General features: G+C 39.0%; 1 protein-coding gene across 1 annotated transcript; it reads left to right on the forward strand.

The window, feature by feature from the left end:
• The first annotated feature begins 20,144 nt into the window (after positions 1 to 20,144).
• LOC145955289 (uncharacterized) lies at positions 20,145 to 23,430 on the forward strand. The gene is made up of 6 exons (XM_083069971.1): positions 20,145 to 20,795; positions 21,087 to 21,186; positions 21,508 to 21,952; positions 22,731 to 22,968; positions 23,011 to 23,224; positions 23,312 to 23,430. The coding sequence occupies exons 1-6, from the start codon at positions 20,145 to 20,147 to the stop codon at positions 23,428 to 23,430; spliced, it is 1,767 nt and encodes a 588-aa protein (XP_082926097.1).
• Positions 23,431 to 26,531: the final 3,101 nt, after the last annotated feature.

Genomic DNA, 26,531 nt, shown 5'->3' on the forward strand with positions numbered 1-26,531 from the left:
AACCCTAACTTTTGCCTAGGTCACCCTTTCGTGGGATTCCTAGCGGGTCTTTTGCTCTTATTTTTGCGCAGTCCCCTTTTTGAGTTTCCTGCCGAGCTTCTTTTATTTTGAAAGATTTCTTTTTACCCATGATGGCACTTGTCAAGGCCAAGGGAAGATGCTCCAAGTTGTCACACACACCTCCACATAAAAATGATGTGGGTTTATTATTAAGATGATTTTAACCTCATTCATGTTTATTCAAACAGGGTTAAAAATAATGTGGTTTAGAATTTTATTATAAGCAAGAAAAGAAGCAATGAAGAATGATTTTATTATAATCATAGCGGAAACATGCGTCCTTATTTCATCACTGATATGGGTCCCAATGTTGACCTCTTATATCTCTCGGCCATGCCCCAAATTCACAGTCTCCAATTTCTCTTGACGAGCTTCTTGATCTAGCAATCTTTGCAGATCCGGAGAAATGGTCTCCTCATCACTGTCCAACTCAACCCTTTCACCTTCGGATCCCGGTCAGAGCGAACAATTACAGACATAATTATTTTATTGGTTCTGTTTAGGTTTAGAATTATTAATGTTAATGGGGAAAGAGAGAAAAGAACAAAAGAGAGAATAATGTGTGAAAAATGCCTCTTTATTGATATGTATTAAAACTGTAAAAAACCCTTATTTACATGAAAAGGTTCTCATGATCTCGGGTACTGATCATGAGTCCCTAAAAGAGAAATATGAAGGGGCCCTATCGTGGCTTGTTCTTCTCTCTACTCCTGCTTTGGCAGAGGATTCTTGCTCACGTCGGGCGCTGTCGAATCGAAGGTGACCCACCCGGCATCAATAAGGTTTTGGACCTTGTATTTGAGAGCTAGGCATTTCTCTGTTGAATGCCCTGGTGCCCCCGAATGGTATAAACATTTGTCTTGTGGCTTGTACCAATCGGGGTAAGGTGGGTCGATCTTCCTTGGTGGAACATGAGCTAGAAGTTTGGCTTCTACTAGCTTCGGCAGGAGATCGCTATAAGTGGTCGGAAGTTTATCAAACTTCTTCACAAGGGTGAATTGCGATCTTCCTGGCTTCGAAGTGGAAGAAGATGAAGAAATGGTTATGGCGTTGACTCCTTCCTCCTTCTTCTTCCCGAAGGTCTTCTTAGCTTCGAATGATTGGGAGGGCTTTGCTAGCTTCCCACTTTTAAGTCCTTGTTCCACTCTCTCCCCAATGGTGATGATGTCCGAGAAGAGTGTCGTTGTGTTCCCTATCATTTTATCGTAATAGGGACCAGTCAACGAGTTGATGAATAAGGACACCGTCTCCTTATCCGACAGCGGGGGCTCTATCTGTGCCGCCAACTCCCTCCATCATTGGGCGTACGCCTTGAAAGATTCATCATTTTTCTTACTCAAGGCTTGAAGATCTGACCTATCGGGTGTTAGGTCGATGTTGTATTTATAGCGCTTGAGAAAGGCGTCGGCCAACTGCCTCCATGTATGTACTAGATTTCCATCTAGCTGCATATACCAATTGAGCGCAGTATCGGCTAAGCTCTCTTGGAAGCAATGGATCAAGAGCTTTTCGTTTGTGGCATATGCAGCCATCTTTCGGCAGTACATGGTGAGATGACTCTTAGGGCAAGTCGATCCCACGTACTTTGGGAAATCTGGCACTTTAAATTTAGGAGGGAATTGGATGTCCCTCACTAAACACATGTCGGCGGCATCTTTGATGTCAAAATCATGCCCCTCCATAACCCTTAGCCGATCCTCAAGAGCATGGAATTGTTCCTTTGAAACCTCGGGCTCTTTAATCATGATCCCCGCCCCAAGGGGTACAGCTCGTGGAGGTTCTTCCTCATGTTCCTCCTCCTCATGATGATGGGACTCATGGTCACTGTGGTGAGACCCATGTACATTATGGTGACGCATGAGTTCCATCATTTGCGCCATTTGTTCTTTGAGCTGTGAGAGCTCGGCTGTAAGCTTCTTATTTTGGTCCTCCAGCGCTTCCATCTTCTTGATTTTCTGCGCGCGTGTGAGGACAGAGAGATGACCAGCCACTTTCTAAAATGAATTTTTTAATCTAATTAGTTTATTCATGAATACGCTCTTGACATGAGCTTGATAACCCTCCATTTTTAAGGCGCTGCCTTTTTAAAACAGAGTGTTACTACCCTCCTTGACTTATGATCTCTCCTTAACGGAGAATCTCGATAATTATGGGTCTCTTTTACTCATGTCAAGAGGTATTGGTGAACCTAGAATGCATGGTTTATGAGGATGCATGATATCTTTATTGGTAATGATGCACATGCTCCTCACTTTTATTATATTTTCACACATGGTCTTTCCTCTCATGTCATGGTTTTTTCATGCATGGGGATTATTCTTTAGACCTTATCACGAGGTTATTTATTAATGCACAAACAATGTCACATAACGAATGCACAAACAATTCACTCATCCACGAACAGTCACGAGCGAATCACGAGGTAGGGGTATCCTGCAGAAAGGTGCATATTCAAGGTAGGTTCTAACTGTTCTCACCAGTCCAAGGCCCCCAAGGTGCCCCCATTATAGGGACCCAATTCCTCTCATCGTAGGTCGATGGAAAGCTCCAACGCACCGTCGGACTCAAGTTCATGGTTATCACCTTGAGTGATGTTTTCCGACAACGGTCTACGGGCACCTATAGACCCATTCGACAATCGGCCGTACTAACATCCACTCCCTATGGTTAATCACTCATGCCCCCGGGTATAGAGGGAACTGTTGTGTGCAAAGGTTTGTGTGCAGTTTTTATTTCAAACAATTGCGTAAATTTAAAAATACAACAGTTATTTAAAGCCATATAATAAATCATGTTATCATACAAGCAAGGGGTAACGAAGTAATTTTTAACTATTATTTGTTAAAAACAATCTGTCACTAAATGGGACTGACTCTCGAAGCTTCCCCAGTGGAGTCGCCATCTGTCGCCACCGGCCCAAACGGGCCTCGGCGGTCGCGAAGACGGTCGAGCTCGCTTTTATTTTAGTTTTGAAAATGTATTGGATTATTAGAACGACTTGTTCTCAAACTGAGACCTTGTCGATCTTATCCAATTTATTTATTAAATGTCTCACCAATCCATGTTAATCCCAAGCGGGACCCTCCATGGATTAGTGGTTTTCGTAGTAAAAGGGTTCGTGGAGTCGCCACCAATGTTTTACTCAAAACATTGGAAAAAGGGATAAGGCAATCGATTCAAAAATCGACTTCGGCCATTACAACCAGAGTCGGGTAAGGGAGTCGGTTACGCGTGGGGAAGGTGTTAGCACCCCACAGCGCCCCTTTCGGGTTCCCTATGACAGATTATTTCTAAAAATAATAGTGTAGAATTATTTTATTACCCCTATTTATTCTAAACGATTATGAACAAGATATCTACATGGCGAATAAATTAGATATGCTATGCAACAATCAGAAAGCAGTAAAAGGAAGGATTTTGAAGAAGAAACCTTTGAAGCGTGCTTTTATATATTTCGTAAAACTAGGAAGCTTTTTGGCGTTCCCTCGCTCTACAAGCCCGCTCGCTCCCTCCTATAAAATTTTGACTACGGAAATCCGGAGGATTTCCCTTCGACTAGGTTCGATCCTCAAGCAAAATGGCTCGGGGCTCAAGAACTTCGTCGGATCAACTCTCCGAGTGATTTCTAGGGCAGAACACTGCTCAAAAACCCCAGAATACTCAAGGAGAGGGTTGAAACTATGTTCAAAAGTGTGGAATGACGTCCAATTGACGTCATATTTATAGGGAATAGGCGCAATACGGGCTACAGAATCAATACGGCCGTATTGAAATTTTTGAACTTCAATACGGCCGTATTGAGTTCAATACGGCCGTATTGAAATTCAGAAATTTCAATGCGCCCGTATTGAGTTCACTGCGGCTGTATTGAAGCTTCAATACGGCCGTATTGATTTCAGTACGGCCGTATTGAAGTTTCAGAAACTTCAATACGCCGTATTGAGTTCACTGCGGCCGTGTTGAAGCTTCAATACGGCCGTATTAAGTTTAGTACGGCCGTATTGGGCTTCATTCCCTCCACTTCCTTATTTTAAGCTACTCTAAGACTTCTAAATCTACAGATAGCCATCCTATGGTCTTCTAGGAGTCCTTCTGGCTGACTTTCCTTCGATCTTTGAGGGTCTTCGAGTTTTATTTCCGACCCGGACAATTTTAGGGGTCTACAGCCCCGAATTACGAAGGACCATACGTGGTGAAGCGAGCCTTCTCAGGAGGAGCATTGATCCTCACGGACATGGATGGAGAAGAACTTCGATACCCAGTCAACGCTGACGTGGTAAAGAAGTACTATGCTTGAAGACGTTGCTTGCATAGGCCCGCTAGGATGAAAACCCGAAAAGGGCGTCCTAGGCAAAAGTTAGGGCAAAATAAAAAGCCCGCCAATACAAGGGTATTAGGCAAAATAAAGGCGAATTTATCCCCGCTAGGATACGTCCTAGGCAAAAATTAGAGGCAAAGGAATAAGACACAAAAACAAAGCAAGCAACGATCACTTGAATCGAAAACCGAAAGGCGGTTTAAGTGATTATCTTCTAGAAGCAAGCGTCTTGTAGTGTCTACACTCCTGGCTCAGGCATCTCACCCGAAGCAATTAGGGGAACGTAAGAGCAACAATTACAGATATAATTGTTAAGCCTAATGTATATAGCCTACCCTGGCCAGCCATTCTTCAGAAATTCCTTTTGTATATCTTTCTGTAAAAACATTTGTGAATATCAATAAAATATCTATTCATTTCTCTTCATTTGACCATGTGATTATGCCTCTAAATTGGTGTTTCTTAAAAATTGTACAAAATTCCTTTAATAATCGGTCAATAAAGAAAGTTGGAGGGGTTCCTATAAAATCCGTAATCTCCTGCGTAAGAGGCTCACAGAAATCCTCCCTCACGTCGACGACAGAAATTCCTCCAAGAAGAGGAGGATAGGGAGAGCCATTCATTTTTCTAAAAACATTAACAAAATGATTAAACTTGCATTTTGTGCATCACACACACATTAGTTGCACATTCAAAGACCTTATCAGTGGAAGATAGCTTTCCAACTCGAGCGACGAGTGAAGCTAAGCCTGAAGAGGCTTTCTAAATAATACTCTGGGATACATAAGATCCTCAATCCCCATTCGCCTACTCAGAGGCACTCCTTCAAAAAGAGAAAATCCGAAAAGATCAATAACCATTCCCCAAGCGGAATTCGGTATTCAGCTAAACACCGAACATCAAGATAATCCGCCTAACAGAAGAGGCCAATCAAGATCAATACGACAGAATCCCCCAGCGGATAACAGCCTACGCAGAGGCAACAAAACCAGAAAATCAAAAAAAGTCACCCGAATAAGGATAACCGGGATACTCCACCAACGTCGAAAGGACGTCAGCCAATCATAAGGCATCGCTCACCTCAGAAAGAGCATCTTTGTGTCTGCATCCCCAAGGAATCAGAATTTCCCCAGTGGGCACCAACTACACAATGGAAAGTTGGGACACAAGAACCTATGAGTAACTGCACATCCCCTAGACGGATCCCTGCGTTATCCAGCCCTCAGCGGCACCAAAATAAAAAACAACCGTCGAAGCAGCATCGTGGACTGTGGAGACAAAATCATCACAAATCCCTGGAGAGGGCAAACTCACGCTACCAAAGTGACCAGAAGCACAGAGGTATGCAACCCTGGGGAGGGCAAACCGCAGACCCTGGAGAAGGCAAACTCACGCTACTGAGGTCGTCAAAAACACCGAGGTATGCACGAGCCTGGAGAGGCGACGACTAATACTCAGCTACCGACGTCGTCAGAAACATGGAGGTATGCAGCTGCCAACGTCGTCAGAAACACGGAGGCATGCAGACCCTGGAGAGGGCAAACTCACGCTACCGAGGTCGTCAGAAACACCGAGGTATGCACGAGCCTGGAGAGGCGACGACTAATACTCACCCTGGAGAGGGAAAACTCAACCTAGAGAGGCTACTCAACAATTTTCCCACTTGAAGACACTACAAGTCGGAAGGATGGCTTACTCCCCGGACAATTGGGTCAACTCCTTTACTTGTTTACCGGTACACCAAAAAAAAGCCGATCGACTAAGTAAAGGGGGGACAGCTGTAGACCCCTAAAATTGTCTGGGTCGGAAATAAGACTCAAAGACTTTCGAAGACCGAAGGAAAGTCAGCCGGAAGGACTCCTGGAAGACCCTAGGATGATTCTTTGTAGGTCTAGAAGTCTTAGAGTAGCTTAGAATAAGGGTGTGTGAGGATTGGAGCTCAATACGCCCTCCTAGAGGTTCAGTACGGCCGTACTGAGCCATTTGAACTACAATACGGCCATAATGAAATCAATACGGCCGTACTGAAGTTTTTGAACTTCAGTACGGCCTACTGAATTCAGTACGGCCGTACTGTAGTTCAAAAACTCAGTACGAGCCGTATTGACTCCTTAGGCTGTACTGCGCCTCAATCCTATAAATAGGACGTCATTGGCTCATCCTTCCACACATTTGGAGCATTTCTCCACCCTCTGGCTGAGTATTCTTGGGTTTTTGAGCTATTCTCTGCCCTAGAAATCTCTCCGAGAGCTGATCCGACTAAGTTCTTGAGTTCACGAGCCTTTAGTTTGAGACTCGAACAAGTCGAAGGGAAATCTCTTTGATTTCCATAGTTAATATTTATTTTTAGGGAAAGGAGCGAGCAAACGTGTAGTGGGAAGGAGCGCCAAAAAGCCTCCTAACTCCTTTTTGAATATATAAAAGCCCGCTTCGAAGGTTTCTTTCCAAATCCTTTCTTTTACCGCTTTCATTTATCGCTTTTTGATTGTTGCATTGCACGTTTAAAGCTTTCATCATGTAGATAGTTTACTTATAATCGTTCTAATAAATAGGGGTAGTTTAGTAATTTTACGCTATTATTTATGAAATAATCCGTCATAGGGAACCCGAAAGGGGCGTTGTGGGGTGCTAACACCTTCCCCACACGTAATCGACTCCCTTACCCAACTCTGGTTGTAATGGCCAAAGTTGATTTGCGAGAATCAATTGCCTTATGTCTTTTTCCAATGTTTTGAGTAAAACATTGGTGGCGACTCCAAGAACCCCTTTTTGCGAAAACCAATAATCCATGGAGGGTCCCGTTTGGGATTAACACGGATTGGTGAGAATCATTTAACAAAATTGTTAGTTCGATGAGGTCTCAGTTTGAGAATAAGTCGTTCTAACAATCCATCATTTTTCAAAACTAAAAAAAGAGTCCAACCATCGTCGCGAATGCCAATGTCCGTTTCGGCAGGTGGCGACAAGGTAATCCACATGATCACTTAGACTTTTGCTATAGATTAAAATATCATCACAATAAACAACTACAAACCTACCAATGCAATCCCTAAGGGCATGATTCATCAGCCTCATGAAAGTGCTAGGTGCATTAGTAAGCCCAAAAGGCATTACTAACCATTCATATAGTCCAAACTTAGTCTTAAAAGCGGTTTTCCACTCATCACCTTCCTTGATTCGAATTTGGTGATATCCACTCTTAAGATCTACTTTGGAAAATATGGATGACCCATGCAATTCATCAAGCATGTCATCAAGCCAAGGAATTGGGTGCCTATATTTTATGGTGATGTTGTTGATGGCTCTACAGTCACAACACATCCTCCATTTTCCATCTTTTTTTGGCACCAAGATGACTGGTACAGCACAAGGGCTTAGACTCTTTTGAATCCAACCCTTCTCCAACAACTCTTGTACTTGCTTCTATATCTCTTTAGTTTCTTGTGGGTTAGTCCTATAGGCTGACCTATTTGGAAGACTAGCCCCAGGCACAAGATCTATTTGATGCTCTATTCCCCTAAAAGGAGTAAGTCCAATTGGGCCTTCCTTAGGAAATATATCATCAAATTCCTCTAAAAGATTTTTTACCTCAAAAGGTAGAGAAGTTTTCAAAGGAGATGTGGCAGTGCAAGTTAATGTTCCTCTACACATGAGGATATGAGAAGATGGTTCAATAAAGAGAGAAGGTTTGTGTAAATGTGTTGATTGAAAACTCTCCTCTTGAACTATCTCTAGAGAGGGAACATTAATCTCTCTAGAATCCTCTTTTTCATCAATTTTTAGAGGTTTTTTTTTCAATTTTTTTTTGTTTTCCTTGTTCTTGCTCACGTTTGGCCTTCATTTGTACTTGATCTTCTATCACTTGTGAAGGTGATAAAGGATGAAGCACAAACTTTTTACCCTTATGTGTGAAAGTTATTTTATTAGTTAGGCCATCATGATGAGTTTGTTTATCAAATTGCCATGGCCTACCCAATAAAAAATGACAAGCCTCCATAGGAACTACATCACATTTAACTTTATCTTGATAGTTCCCTATAGAAAACTCTACTTCCACTTGTTGGTTGACCACCATATCTCCATCATCATTAAGCCAATGAAGTTGATAAGGTTTTGGATGGGGTGTGGTAGTCAAACCCAACTTCTCAACCATCCTAGTGCTACAACAATTGCACAAAGATCCACTATCCACTATGAGAGAGCAAGCTTTGTTTGAAATGTTACATCTTGTATGAAAGATGTTCTCTCTTTGGGATTGTGTATCACTAGGTTGATTTTTGAGGACCCTTCTCATCATAAGAAGTTCCCCATTATAAGGGTAAGTGACCTCACATGACTCTCCCTCACTTGCTTCTTCTTCATCCTCACTTGAAGATGAAGAAGTAGTAGCTTCATCATGGCTACTATAAATGTCTTGTCCCCTTAAAATCATCACTTTTTTGTTAGGACATTGAGAAGCAATGTGGCCTCTCCCAAGACAGTTAAAGCACTTAATATCACTAGACTTAGTGCTAGTGTGTGAGGTGTTGGTTTTTTTGTCTTTTTTTGTTTCTTTACCCTTGTTTAGATTTTTGGAGGGAAAAGTATTTTTCTTTTCAAAGTCATTTTTCTTACCCTCCCTCTTGTAATCCACCTTAGAGAAAGAAGATGAGTATGAGCTTGTTTTAAAACTTTTTCTCAAATTTTGTTGTTCAACCTTAATACAAAGTTGAACCAAATCATTCAAATCCCTATAAGGGAGAAACTCAACTTTATCTCTTATCTCAAAAGATAAACCACTCAAAAACCTAGCAATGGTAATATTTTTCTCTTCCCTAATGCCAACCCTCATTATGTATAACTCCATCGTTTGTCTATATTCTTCCACAGTCATATTTTTTTGATGGAGTCTTTGGAGCTTGTTGATAAGCTCCCTAGTGTAATAAGAGAGAATATGCCTCCTCCTCAAGGCACTCCTTAATTCATTCCAATATTGAATTGGAGGTTCATTATGGAGACGCCTATCTCTCACAAGAGAGGTCCACCAATACATAGCATGACCTTGGAAACTCAAGGTGGCTAGGGAAACTTTTCTTTCTTCACTCACTTGGTGGCAAGTGAATATTTGTTCCACTTTCATTTCCCAGTCTAGATACCCCTCCACATCATCTTTTCTATGAAAATAAGGGAGATCTACCCTAGATTTCCTTGTCTTGGAGGTCCTATGGGTTCTCCTAGGAGGTGGTTGGTAATGATCTCCTAAAGTTAGGCTATCATGCATTGACTCTCCTAGTGTGGAACTATGAGCGTATGAACTATGTTGACCATGATGGTTCTTTTTGTCTTTTTTCCTTTAATAGACGAATTTCTTCCTCCATAAGAGCAATATGAGCTTCTCTTTCAAATTTTTCTCTAAGTCTTTGTTGAGATTCTTGCTCTTTCCATAACTTTAGTGATCTTAATTCACGTGATAATGTAGCAAAATCCTTGTTATCACTTGAATTAGTATCACTATGAGGAGTAGAAAATTCTTCCATTATAGGTGAAAGGTTCTTTTTAAAGAAAGAAGTTTGAAAAGTAATTTTTTATGCAAGGTTAAGACTAAGTACTTGGAGGATTATGTATACAAATTGAACTTTGGAGGGAGGTGAGCTACTAGGAGCCACTTAAAAACCAAGCCTCTTCAAGTAAAAATTACTAATCCCCTTTGTAGTTAATCTCTACCAAATTCTTTTCAATGAAAATTATTTTTGATGTTTTATGAACTATGATATACTAGTCGTATGAAAGCAAGTAAAGACAAGTATTAAGCAAGAATTAAAACTACCTAAACGTGTCCTAGGGTGAGAGCTTGAGAGATACCAAAGATCAATCAAGGACCACTCCCACCAAGTACTAACGAAAATGATAAACCTAAGGAGAGATGGTTGTGTACCAAAGACACTTCCAAGACACTCCTTTAAATGCCTAATACAAGGTATAAACAAAATTAATCAACAAAGAACAAGTAGCTTAAAGAAATTTATGAAAACAGCCACCAATAATTAGTGAAGAATTAGAGACCAATTTTGTAAGGAAAAAATTCAAGTAGTAAGGAAAATTTTGGTCTCTAAATCCGTCACTAATTACTCTGTTTTTTTTTAAATTCAATTACAAAGCAAATGAAACTCCAATGTGTCTCCTCGGAAATGTGTAGGTCCAGCAGCCACAAAATTCCAGCCAGAAAGATGTTTAGTGTTTGAATGTTTAGTAGCCAATCCGAAAGCTCTCTTGGTCACCTTCCTCCTCCTTTCCTTAGTCCTCTTTTGATGACCCTTGTAGAACTAGCTTCTATGGAGATAGACTAGGTCAAAACTTAGGTCACACTTGAGTATAAAAATGAGCACAAACAGCCAAGAGAATTGAGATTTAAGGAGGATAAGAATAGAGTTTAGGAAAAGACAATATAGATGAGCAATGAACAAAAGAATTGGCTAGAACAAGAATGAATAGTCCTAGATAGGTTCTAGAATGGAATAACAAATCAAATCACTCAACAATGATAAGCTGAAATATAGGATAAAGAAAATACACACAAGTAACCGAGAGACTACACAAGTCAACAATCTCCTTTGTTTGGCTTTTTCTTTGAACACTAAATTAGGTTTAGCTTTTTTTTTTATTTTTAATCAAATTGCTTTTGCATTTTTTTTTATATTTTAAGGAGATGCCTTTTTCCTTTTAAAAATTTTGAAGCACGCATTCTCGGTCTCTCTTTGTTTTAGGCACCAAAACCGTTTCAAATTTTATACTCAAATGACAAGGAAATTAGGTCAAGATGTAATGTAAATTGAACATGCTTTTTTTCACTTGCTTGTTCTTAGCACATGGCACGGTTTTTGGCTCCTAAATTCAAATTTCAAATTGAGCTAACACAAATTTTCAGTAAACAAGTCACACACAAGATTAAACACTCACGGATGATGAAATTTTTTTTTAAGACATTTTCTAACATGGAAACCTAAAATTTCTAAGAAAACTACTAATGAACTAATAGTAGTTTATGAACTCAAATGTAAACAAAAATTATGAGCATATACCTAAGACTATGGATCTCGGCCAAATCCAGAAAAAAAATAGTTCAAATTACTAATGAAAGAAAGCAACACAGTTCAAACAAGCAAAGCTAAGAATGATGAACAAGAAATGAACTACACATGACTACTAGACATGGATTCAAAATAAAATGACTCAAACATGTATTTGACCGAAAAAAAATTTCAATTAAGACTCAAATAAAACAAAAGATCATAGGCAGAAATTCCTAATAGGCAAAAGAATTGGAGCATGATTCATGAAAGCATACATTCATAGGCGCATAGATGAATCATTCAAGCAACAAGAAACTAGATCCATCAAATTTTAAGGCAAAATTAGATCTAGGAAGGAGTAAACTCAAAAGTGACAAAACTCAAAATGAATACAAGAACAAGATGATGAAAACAAGAACAAGATGAACCAAGGATCAAAATTCAAAAGACAAGAAATGAACTTATCTCTTGAAGACCGAAGCTCTTGATACCACTTGATGAGGTTCCACTTAGTGAATCCTCATGAACACCTTCAAATTCTTCTTGGATCCTTTGAAGAATGTCAAGGACGGATGCTCCAAGAAGAACCAATGAGACCTAAGCTTGAACAAGCTAAATCCGGAAGAAGATGATCAACCTAGCTCTACAAAGAGAGGAGCTCAAGTAGGGTAGAGCAAGGTGGTGAGAGACTTTCGGAGGAGGAGATTTCAAATAGTGAAAAATCATTCAATTAATCCAAAAGTATCATACAAGTCTCGGCCATAGTGATTTATAGGATAAAATTAGGTTAAGGTGACCTTGGGTTAGTCTAAGGTTAAGTGGAACCAAGGTAAGGTTCACTTAACCTTAGGCGCCCAAAATTTGAATTCAAAATTCAAATTTTGGTGCCAAAACCCGGATCACCCATGTGCTAGCTCATTTGGTATGTAATTAAGAAGCCATTTGAGTTGCATTTCGGATCACACCATGTGCATGTGTTGCACATGGCCGAAATGCACACCAAATGTGCTTCTAATTACATGCTAATGTAACTTCACATGTAACCTAAATAACCCTAAATTCACATGACCTCTAAATGTATATCCTACACTACATGGCCGGAAATACAAGGCCCAAAGAAAGTACAAGGCTCTAAGGCCCAAATCCTATACTACCATATACTACTTAGGCTTGAGTCAAAGCCCAACAAAACAGAGTAATGGGCTTCTCTTGGGCTTGGGCCCACTCTTCATGAATCCTCCTTGCCATAGCCCTAGTAGTTGGGCCCTTAGCCCATGGGCCTCCACCATCACATGGAAAGAAGGAAGAAAGAAGGAATAAAGATAGGGCTCCTAGTGTGCACGAGTAAAGGTAATTCCCTTCTACATCGGTTAAAAGGAAACCCGATGTAGAATCCTTCATTTCTACATCGATTTTAGGAAGAACCGATATAAATTTGCTTATATTTTCTATTTAATTACAAGTTTGCCACCGCATATGTTTTTTACATCGTTTCTTAGACAACCGATGTAAATATAGCGACGTAAAACAGTATTTTCCTAGTAGTGTATAACCCCCCCCCCCCCACTCAGAAGGTGTTAGGGCATAACTTCTTAAAACCTCTTTTTCTCTCATTTTCTCTCATTTTCTCTCAAACCCACAAACCCTAACCCTCTCAAATCTCTCATTTTCTTCATCTTCTTCAATACCCACTCATGGCATCTTCATCAAAGATACCTAAAAAGCTTGAAGTGAGGGGGAGCAAACGTCCTCTACCCTTTGGGAAACTGATTACAAAATGGTTTCCAGATGAGAAGACTCAGGAATACTACTTTGAGTGGTACACTGGCCGGAGAATCATTCCTCCGAAGACGCTTAAGCTTGAATGGTTTAAGAATGAGGGTTTCAATTTCCCAACCCTTCTAGAGCACCAAGAACTGGGCAAGTTTTTAGAAATGGAGGGCCCTTATTATCCTGAGCTGATCAGGTTATTTCTCTGTTTTGCCACAAGCAATGAGGGCATCATGCAATCGGTGGTGAAAGGAAAAATGATTAAATTGGACGGGCCAACGTTGAAGGCTGTTGTGGGGCTAAGTGGTTCTGGACGAGAGAAACCCCAACCGTTCAAGTTTGGGGATTTTGAAGAGCTGACTACCATCCGGGACTGTCAAAGGAACCCGGTGAACACCAACTGTGAGAAGTTCCTGGCGGGAGGTATGAAAAAGAATTCCCGTTTAATTTCATTCATTATTGCCTGGATGTTGAAACCTCGGTTACATAATCATGCTCAAATGTCAAGGGATGACATTCTGTTGATGCATGTTATTAAAAAGAAAATCAAAATTGATTGGGTATCAGTCGTCAATGATTGTATGTGGAAGGCAAGGCGGAAGGAAGATGGCCCAATTCCGTATGCTCTGTTATTGTCAAAGATTTTTGAAAATGCAGGTGTAGATTTAACAGGGGAAAAAAAGATAATTTTACATGCTTCGAACAAGATAGAGAAGTCTTCTTTGCATCACATTGGGATGCTTAAACAGGAAGACAAATGGGTGTTCAAAGGAGATGTACCCCCGACTCCTGAACCAGCAACCGATGAAGACGGTGTTCTGTCACACGATGAGGATCAGCCACCATAGGTGGATGCTGAACCTGGCAGGGAGCTAGAAGTGGAGCTGAAATCGTTTTCACCGTTTGAGCAAATCGTCATAAATAAACTTGATGCGGTGATGGAAATGTCAAGAAGACATGAATCTTTGTTTTCTGGTATTCTTGACAGGTTTGATGAGCTTGATCATGAGGTGAAACTGCTCAAGACTCACCTTGGCATACCGGAGGATGAAGATTGATTTCTGTTATGTTTCTGATCATTAGTGTTAATTAGGATTTTAAATTCTATTTTTGAACAATTATTTTCGATTTGGTTGTAATGTTTTAAATTTCTGAACAATTTTAATGCTTTTTGTTATTGAACAATTTGAATTCTGGTGAAATTTGAAGTTTATTTTGCTGATTTGTTGATTTGGATGTGGCATTATATTCTGTTTTGCTTGGCTGATGCTATAATGCTCTGGTTTTGAGCACATGTGTGAATGTTCTGTTTTGAAAGTTTGATGTCTTGTGAGCAAATTGAGTAATGGTTGATTGATGCTTATAATACTCTGTTTTGAGTATAGATGATAGTTGTGATTTTGCTGATGGTTTTGGATTGAATTATTCTGAATTGTGGTTTATAGCTTGTAATCAGTTTGGATTGCTGAACAAAGAATTCTGACTTGGTTATTGTTGTTCACAAAGATTGAATCTATGCATATGGCTTATATTGTAAAACATAGCTTGATTTGTTTTTGATAATGCCAAAGGGGGAGAAAAGGTTGTGTGTTTATAGTTGTTGTTTTTGCAGGTATTGTGCTTGTGTGTGTGTATTGTGCAGGTTTTAAATGTTGGAATTAAAGGCACAATGGTTGGAAAGGTTGGAGCACAATAGCTTGGATTGTTATGATTTGAGTCATGGGTTGTCATCATCAAAAAGGGGGAGATTTTTGAGCTTAGAGGAGCTTGAAGCATAAAGGAGTTTTGATGATCACAAGATGTGTGTCAAGGACAACTACAAACAACAACAACTTAGTAGCACAAAAACAAATTCAAAGAAAATATTATGTAATAGTGATTAGTGTATAAATTGTTTTGAATGATTTAGTTTGTTGTGATGCTGTGTGCATGAGAAAATCTATATCTAAGCTAAGTAGGGAGTGTATGATGATGAATTAAAAGATTGGAAAGTTATTTTGAGACTTAAAATGAAGTTTTAAAAACTAACTCAAAATAATCGATTATCATTAAATATAATCGATTATTCCAGCAACAGGAAAAATGGGATGCCTTGTTGCAATAATCGATTATTTTCCAAAATAATCGATTATCCCAGAAATGACTCTCTAGAATAATCAATTATCCAACAAAATAATCGATTATATTGTTCTTGGTTGGTTTCCAGAAAACCTGAAGAACAAAATAATCGATTATTCTTTAAAATAATCGATTATCTGGGTCTGAAACTTTTATAAATAGTTTGAACTTTTAGAAACTTCAGACATGAGTTAAAACTGATAATCAAATTAAGAAAAGCGTTTTTGTGGAGTCTTTGTGACAATCTTGGAGAGTTTTATTTGTGAAATCCAAGAAGAAAAACATGTGTTAAAAACTTTGAAAGAGGATCATCATCATCATCACATTCTTGAAAGGGGAAGATTAAGATTTGCTTCTGAATTCCAGGTGAGTTCGTTCCTTTATTCTGTGTGAATACTTGTAAAATCTTGAGAAGGGTTTCTCAAGTGGTAAGGTTTCTTGTAGTGGGTTTCTACAAGGGGTGCTTTCTTGGGGTCAAGAAAGTGGTTATCTTTAGTGTTGAAGTATATGCATGTGTGGTGTGCTTGTAAACCTTCTTCATTGAGATAGTGGAACAAATCTTGATCAGGTGCTGATTGAGGACTGGATGTAGGTCACATGTGGAGTGGCTGAACTAGTATAAAAGACTTGTGCAATCTTCTTCTACCTTTATCATTTACTTTAAGTAATATCTTGGTTGAATATTAAATAAGATAATTCTTGATTAACATGTGTGTGTGAATATTGATGGTTTAATATGAATTTAGTGCATTACATTTGAACCTTATTATTTTGTAATCAAGAAAGCATATAGCATTCATACTTCTATAAACAAGTCTTTGAAGAAAGTTCATTGAAAATTCTGTCTTAGAAAAGTTTAAGTGAAATAAAGATCCTAAATACTCTGATAATTTTTAAAGGGTCATAGAATCCAATTCACCCCCCTCTTGGATTGTGCGATTCTTTTCTAACGGTGACAACAACAAATGGAGAATACTTGGTCATGACAATGTTGGTAATTCCTCCACTCAAACATTGATTGAGAATGTATTGCTTGTTGATGGATTGAAACATAATTTGCTGAGTATAAGTCAACTAAGTGACAAAGGCTTTAAAATTGAATTTGATAATACATGTTGCTTGATATGTGATAAAAAGACAAAAGAAATCAGATTCATTGGAAAAATAATTGACAATATATACATGCTTGACTTAGAACACTCTATAGAAATTTCAAATACTAAGTGCTTAATAACCCAAGAAGACAATATATGGCTTTGGAATAGGAGAGTGATGAGTCAATATTTTTTCCCCTATTTTCTTACCTTTCTGTACTTATTTTAATATCTGAATTTGTGCTTAATTGTTGATATTCTGGACTGTTTTCTATTTGGGCTTTAATTGGACCGGTAATTCATATTTTAACTAATTTGAATTTTCTGAATCTAATTATTCATAATTTTATTTTCAGGGCAGTTTAATAATCATTTGGGCTTGGAATTAATTTTTGGACATCAAGTGGAGCTGCCACATCATCTGCCACGTCATCTGCCATGTCACTGCTGCACCATTTTCCACCTCAACATTTATTTTCAGTTTTTAGTCCATTTTACTGTAGTTGGGTCAGACTTGTATTGTGGAGGGGCCCAATTTCGTTTTAGGTTTAGGTCTAGGTTAGGGCTGACTTGGCAGCCACTAACAAGGGGTCTGATGTGACTACGTGAACAGTAGCCTCCCTTTGTTTAGTTTTTATGTTTTCTCTCTTGTAGCTGTTCCTGGACGTTTTTGTTTTCTCCTAGTCTGCTCTGCTGAAAAACTCCATTGTTGTATTCACGTTTTTCTCTTTAAAGCTTCTGTTTCCTTTACGTTTTGCTTCTCCTCTAGCTGGGTTCTTTTACGTTTTGTTCTCTGAGCTGCCATTTCGTTTTCCTTCTCTTCCTTGCATTTTCGTTTCTGTTTTCATTTTACGTCTTACTTTCTGTTTGTATTTTTGTTTCTGTTTCTGTTTAAATGGAAGGCTAAAAACCCAGGGTTGGTTCCTTGAGCAGATTGCAATCTCTGATTGAGTTTTTATTTATATTTGTATCTGTGTTCTGCTTGATTCTTCTTCATTGAAAACCTCTGAAATGTTTTTGACACCTATTCATGCTTAATGAATCAGGTTGCTCACAAGTTGCTTAATCTTGTGGGGAAGTTGAATGTTGTATACGTTTGCTTAATTCGTGTAGGGAAATCTTGAGTTAATCTTCTCTTAGTTGGTTAACTCGGATGGAACAAGGATTAAGTTATGAATAGAGTAATCTTTTGAGAACCAGGGATAAAAGAGTTGCAATCTGAACAGGGAACCAATCTATTTTACTTCCTGTGTTATCTATTTTTATTGTGTTACAAACTGAATTTCTGAACCAAACCCCCCATTTCGTGTGTTTAAGCCTTTAACTGTAAAAGATGGTCCTTGGGAGACGACCTAGGAGTCACTTCCAAGTACTACATTTAATTGTAATTATTTGACCGGATACGGCTTCGATCAAATTTGACCGGATACGGCTGCGATCAGTATATCAGTGTTAGTGTATCAGTGTTAGTGTATCAGTGTTTGTGTATCAGTGTTTGTTTTAATTTTGTATGAATTTTGTGTATTAGTTTGGTGCTTGCGTTTTTGTGTCTCATTGCATGTTATGTTGTGTATTTGTGTTTGTTATTAGTCTCCCCAGGTGTAGCAAGTAAGCCAGTTGAAGAATTAGAGAGAACCAATGAACAGTAAACCAATGGAACAATAACTCAAATTTTGTTTTTGATGCATTTGTTTGCTGTCATGTGTTTGTCATAGCTGATCTTTATTGCATTTGATAGGCCATTGTGACCAATTATATTGATTCCATTTGGTGTGCTGAATCATTGTTGTGTGTGTTGAGTTTCAATTCTGGTGCATTTCGTGGTGCATGTGGTGCAAAATCTGGTGCATTTTGGCTCATAATCTGGTGCATTTTGGCTCAAAATCTGGTGCGTTTTGGCTCAAAATCTGGTGCGGTTTTGCTCTATATTGGTGCGTTTTCTAGTCCGTTTTGGTGCATGCTCTGTTTCGGTTTTAGCATACTCTATTTTGGCTGTCTACTAGTCCTCTGTTCAGGTGCCAAAAACGTGGGAAAATGGTGTGGAAGAGCAAAATCTGGTGCAAAAATGTGGCGCATGAATAGTGCTGAATAGTGCCAGAATTTTCCAATTAATTGTGATTTTTGGTTTCGATAGCTAGACTTGTTATTTTTGTCTCATTTTTTTGTGGTAACTTCTTTAAACCTATATTTTGTGTAAAAAATAGTTAGGGCACATAGTTTGGTTAAAATTTGGAGACACAAAATTTAAAAAAAAAAATTTCAGCAAAACTTCAAAGGGCAATAACTTTGGCTCTGGTTATCAGAATTAGGCAAACTTTTTTTTCATTTTGTGTAGAAAAAAAGGATCTATCCAACCCACACTACTACGCCGAGTGGCCCCAGCTAGATCTTCAAAAAAGCTCGTTAAGTATAAATTTTATAAAGTATAATATATAATTAAATTCTGTGATTGGTCGTTCCCATAGAAATTCTTTTTTTATTTGATTGATGGGGACAACAAACAATAAATTATAACAAATTAAATATATCTATATCTATCTATATATAGATAGATATAGATATATTTTTTAAGAAAAAAAAAATAGAAGAAAAATAAATAAACTTATTTCTTTTTTATTTTTGAAGTTTTATTTCACTATTTTTCCAAACTTTTCTAATTTTTTTAAAATAGTTAGGTTTTGAATTTTGTTCTCAACTTTTTTGTGGTAGTGTCTTATGGTTTTAGGATGATGTTGGTGCATTAGTTTTAATGGTTTCCAAATTTTCATGAAAATTCTAATGAATTTTGTGGTAGTTTTACTGTTCACGGTTACTATTCATGCATGTGTTGCATGTAGTGCATGACTAGGAACAATCCACACACTTTGCATCCATTTGATCCTGAAATAGATAGAACATACCATAGATTAGTCAGAGATCATATAGTTCCATCTTTAGATAGTGATAGTGATAGTCATAGTGTTAGTGATAGTGTAAGTGTTGCATCTGAACTTCATTCAAGTCAACCCGAAAACATGGGTGAACATAATGGACCTCGAGAGAGAACACTTAGGGAGATGGCTGCACCTGATTTCGCATATGAGAGTCTATGCATTCAATATCTTGAGGAAGATATTCCTTTTGTGCTTAAAACTGGACTGATCCATTTGTTGCCTAAGTTTCATGGTCGTGCAAGTGAGGATCCACACAAGCATCTCAAGGAGTTCCACATAGTTTGTTCCACCATGAGGCCACCTAATTTCCCTGAAGATCACATCTACCTGTAGAAATTCCCTTTTTCATTGGAGGATCTTGCCAAGGACTGGTTGTACTATCTGGCTCCTGGTTCAATAACAGGCTAGGATGACTTGAAGAGAGTGTTCCTCGAAAAATTCTTCCCTGCATCCAGGACCACTGCAATCCGGAAAGATATATCTGGAATTAGGCAACTCATGGGGGAGAGCTTATACGAGTACTGGGAAAGATTCAAATGGCTATGTGGTCATTCAGTTGGCCAATAGGAGTGTTGCCCACCCCACAGGTTTTCTAGAGGATGTCTTGGTTCGGGTTGGTGAACTTATTTTTCCTGCTGATTTTTATGTTCTTGATATGGAGGACGAATTCTCTCACAGTTCTGTCCCAATCATTCTAGGCAAACCATTTTTGAAAACAGCCCGGACCAAGATTGATGTTTATGCTGGCACCTTGTCTATGGAATTTGGTGATATTGTTGTTCATTTTAATATTTTGGATGCCATGAAATTTCCTTCTGAAGCTCATTCTGTTTTTCGTGCTAAATTGATTGATGATCTAGTTGATGAGAACATTCATGATTTTGATTCTTCTCATGCTAAGAAGCATTCATTTTCACTTGATTTGTATAACTATCTTTCATGCATTGAGTCTGAATCAGAATCTGAATATCAATCTGAATGTGAAACTGATTATGAGGCATCTGAATTTGACACTTTGGGTGTTGTACCTCTTGCTCTTGATTTTATACAGTCAGAATGCACTAACCATGTTGCAGGAAGTACAAAAGAATCTGACTTGCAGGTTAAGGAACAGACTATGGAACCCCTTCTCCCTTCTTTGGTTCCTTATGATGTTCAGCCAGCACCCACACCAGAGTTGAAGCCTCTTCCAAAGAACCTCAAGTATGCTTACTTGGAGGATGATGAGAGATTCCCTGTGATCATATCCACATCCCTTGATGCTGATCAAGAAGAGAGGTTGTTGCATGTGCTTCGAAAGCACAAGAAGGCAATTGGTTGGACCCTGGCAGACATTCCTGGCATCAGCCCATCCACATGCATGCACAAGATATTATTGGAGGATGGAGCTAAACTAGTGAGACAGCCCCAGAGGCGACTCAACCCCGTCATTTTGGATGTAGTGAAGAAGGAGGTGACCAAGCTTCTTCAAGCTGGGATCATTTATCCTATATCAGATAGTTAGTGGGTGAGTCCGGTCCAGGTGGTCCCCAAGAAGACATGCCTCACTGTTGTGAAAAATGAGAGGGATGAGCTCATACCTACCAGAGTCTAAAATAGTTGGAGGGTTTGTATTGACTACCGGAGGCTCAACCAAGCAACAAGGAAGTATCATTTTCCTCTGCCCTTCATTGATCAGATGCTTGAGCGTCTGGCAGGTAAATCCCACTACTGTTTTCTTGATGGGTTCTCTGGTTATTTTCAGATTCATATTGCTACTAAGGATCAGGAAAAGATGACATTCACCTGCCATTTTGGTACTTTTGCCTATTGGAGGATGCCTTTTGGCCTATGCAATGCCCCTGGTACCTTCTAGCGGTGCATGGTTAGTATCTTTTCTGACTTTCTTGAAAATTGCATAGAGGTGTTTATGGATGATTTTACTGTATATGGATCCTCTTTTGACGCATGCTTGGATAGTTTGGATAGAGTGCTTAATAGATGCATTGAAACTAATCTTGTTCTAAATTTTGAAAAATGTCATTTCATGGTTGAGCAGGGTATAGTTTTAGGGCATATCATTTCTAGTCGGGGCATTGAGGTTGACCCTGCCAAGATATCTGTTATTTCACAGTTGCCTTACCCCTCTTGCGTGCGAGAGGTTCGATCTTTTCTTGGCCATGCAGGTTTCTACAGGCGCTTTGTCAAAGAATTCAGCAAGAAGGCCCTTCCGCTATCCAATCTGCTGCAAAAAGATGTTGATTTTGTTTTTGATGACAGGTGTAAACAGGCTTTTGACTGCCTCAAGGAAGCACTCACCACCACTCCAATCATTCAGGCACCTGATTGGACAGTCCCATTTGAGCTCATGTGTGATGCGTCTAATTATGCATTGGGAGCTGTCCTGACACAGAGAGTTGACAAGTTGCCTCGAGTGATATATTATGCTTCCAGGACTTTGGACGCTGCCCAAGCGAACTACACTACCACAGAGAAAGAGCTTCTTGCCATTGTTTTTTCTCTTGATAAATTTAGATCTTATTTGCTTGGTTCTCGTGTTATTGTATATACTGACCATGCAACTCTGAAGTACCTGCTGAAAAAGGCTAAGTCAAAGCCCAGATTGATCAGGTGGATGCTCTAGCTGCAAGAGTTTGATTTGGACATCCGGGACAGGAGTGGAGCTCAGAATTTAGTGGCAGACCATCTCAGCAGAATTGAAAGGGCTGAGGAGAGTGCTGACGTCTTGCCCATCTAGGATAATTTTCCTGATGAAAATTTGTTGATTATTACTTCTGTTTCTGTTTCTACCACCCCTTGGTTTGCAAACATTGTTATTTTTTTAGTTGCTTCTGTTTTTCCTCCCTTAGCATCACGAGCTCAAATTGATAAAATTAAGAGTGATGCTAAGCATTATATTTGGGATGACCCCTATTTGTGGAAGTTGTGCAGTGATCAGGTGATTAGGAGATGCATACCAGATCATGAGATCGATTCGGTCCTGCAGTTTTGTCACTCTTCCGATTCAGAGGACAGCTCGCAAGGTGCTTGACTGTGGTTTTTACTGGCCCACCATCTTCAAGGATGCGTGGAAAATTTGCAGCACTTGTGAGCAGTGTCAGAGAGCAGGAGGATCCCTTACATGGAGACAACAGATGCCTCAGCAACCCATGCTATTTTGTGAGGTGTTTGATGTCTGGGGTATTGATTTCATGGGTCCCTTTCCTGTTTCTTTTGGTTTTTCCTACATTCTTTTAGCTGTTGATTGTGTTTCAAAATGGGTGGAAGCCAAACCCACCAGAACTAATGATGCTCGGGTTGTTGTAGATTTTGTTAGATCTCACCTATTCTGCAGGTTTGGAGTACCCAGAGCTATTGTTAGTGATCAAGGCACCCATTTTTGTAACAGATCTATGCAGGCCTTGGTCAAGAAGTATGGGGTAGTGCACATAATTTGTACACCCTACCACCCCCAAACTAATGGGCAAGCTGAAATTCCAAACAAGGAGATCAAGAGAATCTTAGAGAAGATTGTCCAGCCCAACAAAGAAGATTGGAGTAACAGGTTGGATGATGCTCTTTGGGCGCATAGGACTGCCTACAAAGCACCCATAGGGATGTCTCCTTATCGGGTTGTCTTTGGCAAGGCATGTCATTTACCTGTTGAGATTGAGCATTGGGCCTACTAGGTTGTGAAGACCTGCAACTTCTCCATTGATCAGGCTGATGAGGAAAGGAGGCTGCAACTAAATGAGCTTGATGAGATCCGCTTGGAAGCCTACGAGAATTCAAAATTCTACAAGGAGAAAACCAAGAAGTTCCATGACAGCTTGATAGCTAGGAAGGACTTCATGGTTGGCCAGCAAGTTCTCTTGTACAATTCTCGGCTCGGACTCATGGGTGGTAAGTTACGATCAAAGTGGATTGGACCTTTTGTTGTTACTAATGTTTATCCTTATGGTACAATTAAAATCAAAAGTGAATCCACAGATAAGAGCTTTAAAGTCAATGGGCACCGGCTGAAGCCATTCCTCAGCAATCCATCTTTGTTGGATGTTGTTGTAGAGGAGACGTCTCTGCTTGACCCTGCTTCTCTCCCGCTGCCATGACTTAGGGAGTTTTCTTTCCCCTTCTCCTTCTTTACTTTTATTGCACTTGTCCAGATTTATTGATTGTTCTGATTGCTCTGATCTTCTGTTTGGGCCACATTGGGACAATGTGTGATTTAAGTGGGGGGGGCTGTCTTGGTTATATGTTTGTAGGTTTAATTGTTATTTTTGGGTCTAGGTTTTATGTTTAGTTTTTATGTACAGTTTTGCATGTTTCTCTTTGATTTCTGGGTTTTGATAGTTTGTAGGCACTTACTTCATTCTTGGATAGGAGTTTCTTGATACTATATGGTTTCAAATCCCTGTTTTTCTCTGCTTGGAAAGATGATTTTGAGGTTTGAGAGGTTGTTTTCATTGTGACAGATATACCCTGTGTGAGGATTTGAGCCACTCTCTGTTTTTTCTTGTGTGTTATGCCTCTTGATTACTTGCACAGTTGCCTTGTCTTGACTCTGTTTGATGCTTCTTGATTCACATGCATGTTTGGATATGATTAAGGCATTTTGATTCTCATAAGCCCCTGGCCAAATAAGCTTACCCTGAATTAACTCCTCTGATAACCCCTGCTGAGCCTATTTTCCCTTCTTTGTTTGAAGCTCATTACAAGCCTTAAGCGAAAAACCATGATTACCTTAACCTTAGGGATTTTTGGAGCTTTGGAATTGTTTTGGGAATAAGTTCTTGAATAAGTGTGGGTGTGTGTGTATGTTTCATTAGATGATGTATATTGGCTAGTTGATTCCTTATGCTGTACATTTTACTTCTCTTCATATTATCTTATCTCATTTCAAATTTTCATGTGTATTGTTCACTATGTACTGTTCGTTTAAAAAAAATATAAAATAAAAATAAAAAAAATGAAAAAGAGAAGTTGTTTGAGGCAAGAGAAAGAGGATTGATTATCATAGAGGTCATTAGAGGTTTCTGGGTGTGTTTCTTGTGCGTATTCTTGACTTATTCCCCATTGCTCCTCTGGTTCCTCTGGTTTGTAGTAACTTATCCCATATATTATCCTCTACCCTGCCCTTGGCCTCATTACAACCCTAAAAAGACCTTTTGATCCTTGTGTGCATGTTTATTGGGTGTTGATTTTAGAGGCTTGCCAAGTCTATATGTTGCTTGTTTTTCATAAGTGCTTTGAGAGTACACAGTTGCCTAGACACTTGAGAGATACAGTGATACAGTGCATCTTGTGAGGTTCTGTTGCTTTTGATTCACCTCTTGAGCTGATTGATTGTCTTGCCATGTTTTGAAATGCTTGGATGATTTCCATAAGTATTTGGTTTCTCTGACTCTTTGTGTGTTGGATGTTGTCTACTCCTTATCTTTTCTCAGGATTCATTGAGGATTGTGTAAATCTGTTTGTTTTCTTGTGTGTATTCTTGTTTCTGTTTCTTCCTGTTGTGTCACTCTCTTTGATGTCTTTGGAATTGTTCCTTGCTCTGCTTTTTGATTTTGCCCAGGAGTGCAAAAGGCTAAGTGTGGCGGAATTTGATGAGTCAATATTTTCCCCTATTTTCTTACCTTTCTGTACTTATTTTAATCTCTGATTTGTGCTTAATTGTTGATATTCTGGACTGTTTTCTATTTGGGCTTTAATTGGACCGGTAATTCATATTTTAACTAATTTGAATTTTCTGAATCTAATTATTCCAAATTTTATTTTCAGGGCAGTTTAATAATCATTTGGGCTTGGAATTAATTTATGGACTTCAAGTGGAGCTGCCACATCATCTGCCATGTCACTACTGCACCATTTTCCACCTCAGCATTTATTTTCAGTTTTTAGTCCATTTTATTATAGTTGGGTCAGACTTGTATTGTGGAGGGGCTCAATTTCGTTTTAGGTTTAGGTCTAGGTTAGGGCTGACTTGGCAGCCACTAACAAGGGGTCTGATGTGACTACGTGAACAATAGCCTCCCTTTGTTTAGTTTTTACGTTTTCTCTCTTGTAGCTGTTCCTGGACGTTTTTGTTTTCTCCTAGTCTGCTCTGTTGAAAAACTCCATTGTTGTATTCACGTTTTTCTCTTTAAAGCTTCTGTTTCCTTTACGTTTTACCTCTTACTTTCTGTTTGTATTTTCATTCCTATTTCCGTTTAAATGGAAGGCTAAAAACCCAGGGTTGGTTCCTTGAGCAGATTGCAATCTCTGATTGAGGTTTTATTTATATTTGTATCTGTGTTCTGCTTGATTCTTCTTCATTGAAAACCTCTGAAATGTTTTTGACACCTATTCATGCTTAATGAATCAGGTTGCTCAAAAGTTGCTCAATCTTGTGGGGAAGTTGAATGTTGTATACGTTTGCTTAATTCGTGTAGGGAAATCTTGAGTTAATCTTCTCTTAGTTGGTTAACTCGGATGGAACAAGGATTAAGTTATGAACAGAGTAATCTTTTGAGAACCAGGGATAAAAGATTTGCAATCTGAACAGGGAACCAATCTATTTTACTTCCTGTGTTATCTGTTTTTATTGTGTTACAAACTGAATTTCTGAACCAAACCCCCGATTTCGTGTGTTTAAGCCTTTAACAGTAAAAGACGGTCCTTGGGAGACGACCTAGGAGTCACTTCCTAGTACTACATTTAATTGTAATTATTTGTCCGGATACAGCTTCGATCAGAGAGCTACACATATTCATATGGATCATTTAAACAAACTGAGTAGGAAGGAATTAGTGTTTGGTTTACCTAAACACAAGTTTAGCAAGGACAAACTATGTGATGCTTGTCAAAAGGGCAAGCAAGTGAAGGCTAGCTTTAAAAGCAAAAATCAGATTTCCACAACTAGACCTTTGCAATTAATTCACATGGATTTGTTTGGTCCTTCAAGAACCATGAGTCTAGGTGGAAAATACTATGGTTTAGTGATTGTTGATGACTACTCAAGATTCACATGGGTTATGTTTCTTGCAAATAAAAATGATGCTTTTAATGCCTTTAGAAAATTTGCCAAGCTTGTTCAAAATGAAAAAAATTCAAACATTACCTCTATAAGAAGTGACCATGGAGGTGAATTTCAAAACATAATGTTTCAAAAATTCTGTGAGGAACATGGTATAAACCATAATTTCTCAGCACCTAGGTCACCTCAGCAAAATGG

This window comes from Cajanus cajan, chromosome 1 (genome assembly GCF_000230855.2).
Source record: "Cajanus cajan strain Asha chromosome 1, NIPB_CcT2T_4, whole genome shotgun sequence".
Taxonomy (NCBI): Eukaryota; Viridiplantae; Streptophyta; class Magnoliopsida; order Fabales; family Fabaceae; genus Cajanus; species Cajanus cajan.